This window comes from Xiphias gladius, chromosome 21 (genome assembly GCF_016859285.1).
Source record: "Xiphias gladius isolate SHS-SW01 ecotype Sanya breed wild chromosome 21, ASM1685928v1, whole genome shotgun sequence".
In the NCBI taxonomy this organism is placed as follows: Eukaryota; Metazoa; Chordata; class Actinopteri; order Istiophoriformes; family Xiphiidae; genus Xiphias; species Xiphias gladius.
In genome coordinates this window covers 21024292-21034288 of record NC_053420.1, presented here as the reverse complement: position 1 = coordinate 21034288, position 9997 = coordinate 21024292, and the positions used below count along the sequence as shown (strand labels likewise).

The following is a 9997-nucleotide window of genomic DNA, read 5'->3' as shown; positions in this document are numbered from 1 at the left end:
TACACTAACCTAACTCTCTATGGCAAGGAAAATTTAGGAGTGTTTCTATTGTGAGAACAACAAATGTCTCTCCACAGCTCATTATGAAAATGTCAGATTTTAAAGGAACCACTTGAAGCCTTTTACACTTGAATTTTATAAGACAAGTCCACTCCAATCTGAAATCACACAATCAATCATGCTTACTTGGTGGTGTTGGAAATTACTCGCAAAATAGGACTGATTAGTTTTAGATTTTTTTCCAATCTGAAAATTACAAAATCTCATACTGCAAGTCATACATTTTCTGACATAGATTTGGTACTCTGTTATCAGTATCTGTCAGGGCTCCAGTTGTCAACTGAAGATGATCCTCCTGATGACTAACAATAGCAGAGAAACCTGTGTTCCTGTAGCTCTGGTTATCACGATGAAAACGTTTGGACAAGCTTCAAGGTTCCTCTGGCACGGACGAACTCCAGTGCATTTTGTGGGCTCTCGTTCCTCTTCTTCTCCTCCAGCTCACATTGCAAGACAGGAAACATCTGTTGGTCTAGCTCTGGTTTGGACATCCTCCTTAAGATTCTTTATCCACAAATATCTGCAGCCATGCTCTCTCATACCACATACCCAACACATACCCAAAGATTAAATAGATAGCTACAAATGCTGTTTTCCCCAGGTGGGTCAGGCTTCTATCTTGGCTCTTTACTTACGACTTGTACTCTCTGCTGCCTTCTGCATTGCTTCACCTCCAAGTCGGAGGGAAAATGGAGGGCCAGCTCCCCCTGCTTGTGCTGCTCTCTCTGTTTGTGTTCCAGCAAATGCTGCAGCTCTGACTTTTTTCTCGTCAGGAGACCTCTGTGGGCACATGAACAAAAATGCTAATAGAAGAGTGGATCTCTATATTATGATAAGTGACCAAAAAAATAGCATAAAACTTCTTCTCTCTATTCTATTCTATTTATCGATGAGTGGAGATAGTTTAAAATGACACAGCTGCTCATTATAATTCACAAACTTTAATGTAAACAATTTCTTCTGGACAAAGATACACAAGTAGTCGGGTATATATCAGTAGAAAGTAGTTGTCAATGACACTTAATGATGAGGTCTGGGGATCATCTTGTGTAACCAAATCATCATATTTGGACAGAATGCTGTTGTGGGATTGTTTACCGCTTCAACCACCACAAACCAAATTCTGTTGAATTTACTGTAGTTACAGGCATTATTTTCGCTTTCTCAGACACCAGTGAGAGCACTTGCCCCCTGTTGAGAGATTAGCACTGATCTCTAGTGAGGTGTTGTACCTTTTAACTCGGTCAGTGTTAAAAGCCACCCAGGCCTGTTGCTTATTCCCAGCCACAGCCCTGGTCGGCTGGACTGGGGAAGCCTAAGAGGATTTTCTGACCAAGGCAGGAGACAAAAAAAATCTGCTGATCTGGGGAACTATCAATGCTCTCTGACAGCAGTTTCAACTTGCCTTCACTACACACCATTCATAGAAGGTGCCACGTGGAAAAACAGAATGTGTGGAAATCTCAGATTACTGAAACAGGGCCACTTAGAGCTGACACCGGGATGCAGAAAAAAAATGAACAAAAATCGTCTACCTGAAAACAAAAACACTAGAAAGCGAAATCCTCTGAGTCGGCAAGTACAGGCATTAAACCTCTGGTAGAGTAGGGGCTCCTCGACCAATCTGGATCAGCGCGTAGCTGCTGCCTATGTGATCTTATCATGCGCAGCGGGTACAGAGCACAGTGTCTTCTCACCGTCTGTGGCAGAAGAGCAGCTCTCGGTGAAGGGCGCTGTGTTGGTGAGAAGCCAGGATGGGATTTGGCAGCTTCCTGGGTTTGACGAGGTCACTGTTGACTCTCAGTCACCTGGCGAGGTTGGACCATCCAGCAGTGATGTCCCTCTGACACACATAAACAAATGCCAGAACACACCAGTCACATATCATTGTCAGCATTTTATCTGGTACACACAGTATAGGCAAAACTTCTCTTGATGACAAAATGTTCATAATAGGGGCTTTTAAAGTGATTGGCTATGAGCTCTGACCTAAGATGAATATCTTTTGTTTCTTTATGTTCACTAAAGCAATATGCACTTGACTATTATTCTATTGTATCTTACCTCTTCTATTTCGAAGACCCGTTTTTTGTGACGCATTAACAGAAGGCAAGTACAGTAAGTATTTTCCATTTGCAAAAGGTGCTTTGACAATTGAAATGATGTAAAGATCTTTTAAATTCTTCAAAAAAAAAATCATAACCAGGAATCAGATCTTAATGAACTCAAATCCACACAAAAAAGACAGGAAATCAATGCTGTCTTCTAAATAAGGGCTTTCAGTGGATCAGCATGTAGCTGAAATGAGTTGTAAATTACATAAAAGATACAGCTCCTTATAAATATTTTCAAATACAGGACTCTAAACAGTCAAATAAAGACACCTGCTGCAATAAAAACAGGGTTTGTTGCTTGTATGTCTTTTAGCCTTATCCTGTTTTGAAAATAAAAATTAAATTGACAATGGTTTTTCAAACCTTAAAGAGTGTGGCAGTGGCCTGTCTTTTGGCCCAGTGAGAAACTGCTGCAGCTCAGCTAGTTTCTCAAAAACAATCAGTGAGGTTATCATTGGCACACACTGTATAAATGACAGGAATTAATTATAAGGTCTGAGCCAGAAAACCATTTAAGATTGTTTCAACTTGTAGGATTTCCAGTTTGCTAGCAGGATCCAAAATCTTTATTACAAGCAATGTTTAAGGAATGGAACATAATGTATTTTCAAATGAGGCCCAGTGTGGATCTTCTACCCTTTGAAATCTGAGCCTAGAACAAACTCTATCCAGTGCCCAAACAGAGGCACTGACAATTTAAATCTGGTTATTTAAAACATGTTTTTACCTCTGTATTTATGACTAAACAAATATTAATTTTATTCATTCACACATAAAAGCGATTAGACCAATCTTACCTGCGTACAATGGTAGAGACGCATGGTTGAAGAGAGAGGTGTTCTAAAGCCTGTTTTTGCAGAAACAAGTGTAGGAGAAGAAGAGGAAGAAGCTCACTACTGTTGTGAGGATGCACAACAAGGTGCAGTTACAGTGAAGCTGATCTGAACAGGTGTGCCTCACTGTCCTGTGATCCAATCTTATTAACTGTCTTACGACCCTTTGTTCCACCCTCGTTCCCTTCAGGAGAGAAACTTCTGTTGTCTCAGAAGCGGGAACAACATATGGAGGGATTAGGATAATGTAATGTGAAGATTAGGATGATTCAACATAGGAAGAAGTAACAAAAGAAATATGGCTTTTGTGTCTCTAATTTGTGAATCCAGTTGTTATCCCAGACACAGAAGGGAGAAAAGTATAGTCCAGATTCACATCAGATTCTACTTTTATGTTAAATTCTTCAACACCTGAATATCACTGGGCATATTATATGAATCCTGTATATATTTTCCTCAGGGCAGAGTTACACACTACTATCCTGCTGTTTTCAAATTATATTAAAGTTGGAAAAAAAAAAACTGACTGAAACAGAGGACAAGATAACATTGTCATGGTACTGAAGTGAAATGAGGACAGCTTCAGCCCTGGAACAACATATTAAATTGAAATGTAGGGATTAACTATGAACAAAGTGAAAGTGACAGTGGTAAAGGTGACAGTGAATTTGATTGTGATGCCAAAAATGTGCAGTACTGAAAATAGTAATTTGGGCACCATCAATACTTATGTGAAATACAGTATAGTAGATACAGACATGTAATGTAAAAAAAATATATATAAATGTAGTTAATATGAGCAGGATGTGTAGGTTTATGCATGTGACAACGTTTGTACAGGTATTTGTTATATTGTATTTGTGCATGCAGGTAACATGTTGTCATAGAGACGGTTGACTTTTCAGCCTGAACATGATGCAGTGTGAGTCTAAGTCTCACCAGTGGGTTTGAAACAGTTCATAAGATGTGGTACTTTTTTTGCAAGCCACAAAAGAGCATAGAAGCTGTAACCTAAAGTCTGGATTCACGAGTTTGCTCTCTATTAATAACATACAGTACATACACATGGTGGTTAGATATTTGCTGAACCATGCTACAAACTGTATATGCTACTCTTTTATGGGTTAGTCTGGAGCAAATTGTACGGTAACAAAAGGTGGTTTGCATGGGTCTTACATGCAGCGCAGGTACCCTGATTCAGTGCTCTTGACTGGTGGAGACTGAGGTTTTTTTGGACCAAACAGCTCTCTGGAGGGGTGGGTGGCTGTCCGCACAGATCGCTCCACGATGCACCTCAGGGAATGAGGTGGAGGTGGCTGTATACTGGTGTCAGCTCACAGTGGTGTGGGTGGGAGCTCAGTTTAATCCTCCTCCTTGCCACTGCTGTTCCGGCTAAGGTGTGTCCAGGTTAAGAGCTGCAGCAGCACCCGTTTGTTAATCCGGCCTTTATCTTCCTTCTACTGTAGATGCTTCCTCCATGTCACCCGACTGCAGAGAGGAGCGTGTCGGCCACATCCTGTGAGAAATGTTGTTCTGAACAATGAAAGACTTGTGTGACTATTTTTTTCTGCCTTCTTGTGCGCACTATGTCTATATTTCAAGTTCTGTTTGTTTGTTAGTGAACAGGAAAAACAGGAAAACAGGAAATTCTGTACACTGAAGCATGGCATACTGTATAGGCATGGATGGACTACTGAACATGCCCCTGGGCCAGAGCCTCTGAATGAAGTGACTGTTAATATTACTTGTTTGAAAGTCATAGACCTCAGTTAAAGGACACAAAATGACCACAAATAGGTGCAAACGATGCCAGAAAGAGGCAAAACAACCACAAAGAGACACAAAACTACCATAAAAAGACAGAACAACCACAAAAAGACACAAAACAACGAGTAAGACACAAAATGACCACAAAGAGACAAGAAATGACCACAAAGAGACAAAACAAGACTATGAAGAGACAATTTCAGACTAGCCAAAGGGGGCCTTTCGCCTGACTGTGCCCCGTGGACAATTTTCTCTTTTTCCTTCCATGTGTGGCCTATAGGCTGAGATGAAGGTTGTCCTGCTGGTTAAAATACATTTATAGGAAGAATACATACTTACAAAGTATGAGATGTTTGAGATTTGAAATGTGCAAATGTATTGTATATCAATAAAGTGATTCTATGGATACAATTAATTATTTTGAGGGTGAGGTAGAGGGAGCTGTAAATCATACATTCCAGTAGGTGGCAGTAATACAAGCTGGACAACAACAAACATAAAATGTAAAAGAAGAACGCAAGCCAGAGAAACCGGAAATGTCAACCGAGTGACTGCATTATATTTTCACTTTATAATACATGATGGATTGCTAATTTAAAGGAAGAAACCGTCATATAACATCGTCAAAGAGCAAACTGCGAATATGACAAATGGTAGGTCTACTGCGTTGTGAAACTAGCTAAGACGTGTCGGCAGCAGAACAGGTCATGTAAGTTAGGCTACTTCTAGGAACGAAGGCTAAAGCTACGTTAGCTGTAGACGTGGCCCTGGGCAGCACTGTCAGTCTGTTAGCACCAAAACTGATGCTTCTTTTTTCATTTTAACTGAGTTGCATCCCTTCTTTGTTACAGGTACAGATTCACCCTACACTTTGCCGTCCTTAGTGAAAAGCTCTTACCTTCGAACCTCCTAGTGCTGGGAACATCGTATTTTTGTCTGGCTACAAAGCAACTTGCTAACTAGCATTGACTGGGGTATCTGGCTAACGGTTAAAAATCCAGATAGCTAGCTAGACCACAGCAATTGTCGAACGAGACAAGAAAAACCTGTGAGCATTTAACTCGCAATGTTTCTGTGCCAGTGTTTCCACTGCAGGTGTGGGTACACGAACGAAGGTTATTAACGTTGCTGCAACTGCAGGCAACTCTGGACTTAGCAGAGTAAACAACGCAGCTCTTACATGTAGGTTGAAAGGAATATCTACATCAGAGACAAATTGTGTATGTGGCTGTTTGAATGATTTTAAATAGTAGACGCAATATCAGACATAAAGCAGCATAAAAGTAAATATTTCTGTCGAAGCTGGACGTCAGAGCATGGACATAAGTTGAAGATGTCATTAAGTGACAGGTTGTGGAGATGGTTAATTGAAATTAAATTTACTAAATTTAGTTATGAAGATGGGAATCCAGATCCTTGTAAATTCACCATGAGTAGTGTTATAGTGTCTTTTAGCAGTTGCTCAATTTTTCAATGTTTATGCAGCAGCAGTGTTTGTTTCTAAATGACATCATCTCATCTCAGTCTGTCTCTTCTGCTGTTCTTCTTACAAAGAGGCTTTTTAAAATTCACAAAGTAAAATGAACTTGGGCAGTACCACAGTAAGACTGGGTGAATTCCACTCTATGGTGAATCTTTCACCACCGACTCTGACAGATGCTAAGTTAATGTGGACCAGTGCATGTAAACTCTCTCACATTTTCATAATAAAGAGGAGCCTATTTTAGATATTGCTGTTTTTGTCTCATTTAATTCAGCCAACAGATTTTGTTGTGTACTGTGTGAAAAAGTTGAATAAGTTAAGCATCCAGCTAACTGGCGTGTAAGGCAGACTGTGTGATATTATCCTCCCCTCTTCCATAGTGTACTCTTTCGATGGCATCCTGGTGTTTGGGCTGCTGTTCATCTGCACTTGTGCATACCTCAAAAAGGTGCCTCGCCTCAACAGCTGGCTGCTGTCAGAGAAGAAAGGAGTCTGGGGCGTCTTCTACAAAGGTAGATATATGATGGAATAACAATGTGGTGATTCAACACACACTTCCACAGAATGTCCCTGTAGAGTACACGCCACAAATCTAAGAACTTATTTTGGCGTCATCAGAATGTGATGTTATTATATTTTGAAGCCACTACAAATTTTATATGTACAGTTGTATGCAAAAGTTTGGGCAACCCTGGGCGAAATACATAGTTTGTTGATTGTTGAAGTGAAAAGAAGTAAATGCAACTTCTGCCGCAAACAGACATTGAAAATGAGCATTTTCATCAAATTTTAATGCACTGTTTCTTGTTATTTACTGAGCGTAAAAACATAAAATACAGACTTGGAGCCTTGTGCCATGTTAACAGGTTCTGTGTTGATGGCTCCATACTCTAGCAAAATGGAAATTTTAGATGAAACAGTGACTATGAGTAGGGTTGGGAAATATAACAAAATAAACAATGAGACAATAGAATTTGCCACCTTTCAAAGACCTTGTTATACCGTTCATACTATGGTTGTTATTAATTATTTCTGGTTTTATTATGCCATTGAAGACAATTTTGCAAATCAATGAGAAGATCAGCTTTATTTTATTGGGCTGCCAGATTTTTGATTTTTCAGGTCTTTTATTGGATTCATTATTAAATTTCCAGAAAATGTACTATGTCACAATATTATATTGATATTCTGATAAAAATGCATTTACGTATACCACGATAGAAGATAGTGTTGCCCGCTCACCCCCAATTTGAGCGTTGGGCATCCATGTTGAGTCAAGAGGATTTAACATAAACCATTGTGCTATACAATGTTTGGTTGAGTGTCTTTTGCAGTCAGTGACCAGTGATGCCCTGCAAGCCCTGCACTGTAGCTGTCTTCACTTCTTGCTTGTTCGAGGGACTTTTGTTTTTAGTCTGTGTTCAGCAAGTTAAACACTTCCTCATTTGGGTTTATGTCAGGTTACTGACTTTGCCATTAAAAAAACTCGTGGATTGTCTTGGCTGTGTATTAAGGTATATTCACTGCCCTGCTGCACTGTCCTAAAACTAGGGGTGGCGGCATGTAAACTTTAACCTCTCTCATTGTTTTTACTTCTAATCTTATGTGCCAGGGTGCAGCGCCAAAACAAAAGAAAATGCGTCACTTGGGGAGAGTTGCTCATCAACATTTACAGTAGCTCAATGACTCACACATGTTTATATTGTTTTGTATGCTTTCCTTGTTCTGTGTGTTTTTAATTTACCTGCAGTTTTCTTCAATTATCCTGTTGATTCTCCATCTCTTTTCTCAGCTGCAGTAATTGGGACACGACTCCACATTGCTGTGGCGATTTCCTGTCTGGCCATGGCTTTCTACGTTGTCTTTTTGAAATGATCGATTCAGACTATACTGGAAAGAACTGGACGGGGACAGGATGGGGATAAGATGGGGATGGACTCATCTCAGTGGCCATGTGTTGATCCTTGTTGTGGGACACTTTGAGGATTAAGTGACCGATGAAACCCCATTGCCCTGTGGACCCATGTGAAAAATAGCCAGTGGTGCCCCCTTCTGGTGACTGGCTACATAACTCCTCCCTTAATAATGTATGTGCACTACAGACATGAAGGGCATCCTGAATCTACTCACTCAGATGAGAGAACCTGTTTGATCACATGGTATCATTCTGTTGTTGGGTAACACTGTTTGTTGTCTCCATCCACACCCCATACTTATTTATATTGAAGGATGCAGGATCAAATGGCAGTGTGTGTATTCTACCTTATACCTTTACACAGCCTAAAATTAGCCTGGCTGTATATACAATTTGAAAAAAAATATGACCAATAGAGATTTGCCAGAGATGAAAATTGATCAAACTGAAAATGATCAGTTCTGCTTGCTCCTAGCAATGCTGTTTTTTCTGTATCACTTCTTCTGTCAAGGGTGGAGGGGAAGATAAACAAAGCTAATATATAAAGATGATCTTGTATACACTATATTGTACTTTTTTTTTTTTTTTTTGGATCGCTTCTCTTAACAGTACTGTTTGGCATCTTCAACTTTGAAATACACATTTTACACTAGTATATGTTGTATTTAATTTTACATCTAATACTAGATAACATGTTGGTAATGTCATAAATAGTTACAACTTGGATTTTAAATCACTTAGGAGTCAAAGTTGTACTACAATTGTAGAAGTGTCACAGAGAGAAGAGTATTAACTTTAAGAGGCATAGCGCAACATTTTGTAAAAATTGGATAGCTATACCAGACCCGCTTGAAGATTTAAATGCAGTGCTAAATAGGGATGGTACTTCTCATACCATCTTAATTGCATACTGTTACTTTAGAGTTTAATTCTTCCATCTTATTTTTTATTACTAAAAAGAAGAAATGAAACCGTTTTGGGAGGGGATGCAATGCAATTTTGAGTAAAACCTTGATGGGACAATTTCTGTGTTTGTTGTATTTATATAACAAATGTTAGGTTACAATTGATATACAGTGCCTATACAATGTATTCACCCTATTCCCTTCAAAGTTTTTCATCTTTTCTTGTTTTACAACCTTGAATCACAGTTGAGAGAGTTTCTTTTTTTTTGGCACTAATCATCAGAACACATACAGAAAGAAAAACACCCTCAAAATCAATCCAAAAGAAGTACAAATCTGAAATTATTGCTCTGAGTCTGTCATATAAGGATAGATCTTTATCAGCTTGAACACCTGGACAGTGCAATTTTTCCCCCACTCTTCTTGGCAAACCTGCTCAAGCTCTGTCAAGTCCCATTAGAACTGAATGAACAGCAGTTTTCAAGTCTGCCACCAACTCTGAAATGAATTGAGGTCTGGACTCTCATTTTCGTCATTCCTGGACATCAACATAATTCTTTTTAAAGCCATCTATGTGACAGCGTTGTTTTTGTGCTGTAAAATAAATCATCTCTCCTCATCTCAAGTTTTCCTCCAAGATGTGTGTCTATTTCCCTGCAGTCATTCTTCGCTCACTAGCACTCTGGGGACTGCTCCAGAATAAACCCAGAGAAAAACCCCACATCAAGATGCTGCCCCCCACCATGCATCATGGTGGGCATTTTGTATTTCTGCCGAAACTTTTTTTCATTCTCCCACCTGTTTTCTGTCAAACAGACCAGATGTCATCTAAGTTATTTCCCTTGAGGCTGCGACTGGTGAAGCACCAAGGCAGCAGTATTTGTATTCGTGTCTCCCGTGTGACCCAGTGAACCCTGTAC

At 39.6% G+C, this 9997-nt stretch overlaps 2 protein-coding genes across 2 annotated transcripts; one reads left to right on the top strand and one right to left on the bottom strand.

Annotated features, from left to right (window-relative positions):
* Window positions 1-101: 101 nt before the first annotated feature.
* LOC120783386 (protein FAM107B) lies at window positions 102-1886 on the bottom strand. The gene is given in 4 exon segments (XM_040116354.1): window positions 102-524; window positions 696-840; window positions 1758-1850; window positions 1852-1886. Coding segments are annotated over 4 exon segments (393 nt in total). The 3' UTR covers window positions 102-404.
* A 3409-nt stretch (window positions 1887-5295) lies between these two features.
* tmem167b (transmembrane protein 167B) lies at window positions 5296-9946 on the top strand. Its single transcript, XM_040116014.1, has 3 exons — window positions 5296-5427; window positions 6638-6769; window positions 8050-9946. Exons 1-3 carry the CDS (start codon window positions 5418-5420, stop codon window positions 8130-8132), a joined length of 225 nt encoding a protein of 74 aa, XP_039971948.1. The 5' UTR covers window positions 5296-5417; the 3' UTR covers window positions 8133-9946.
* The last annotated feature ends 51 nt before the right edge of the window (window positions 9947-9997 follow it).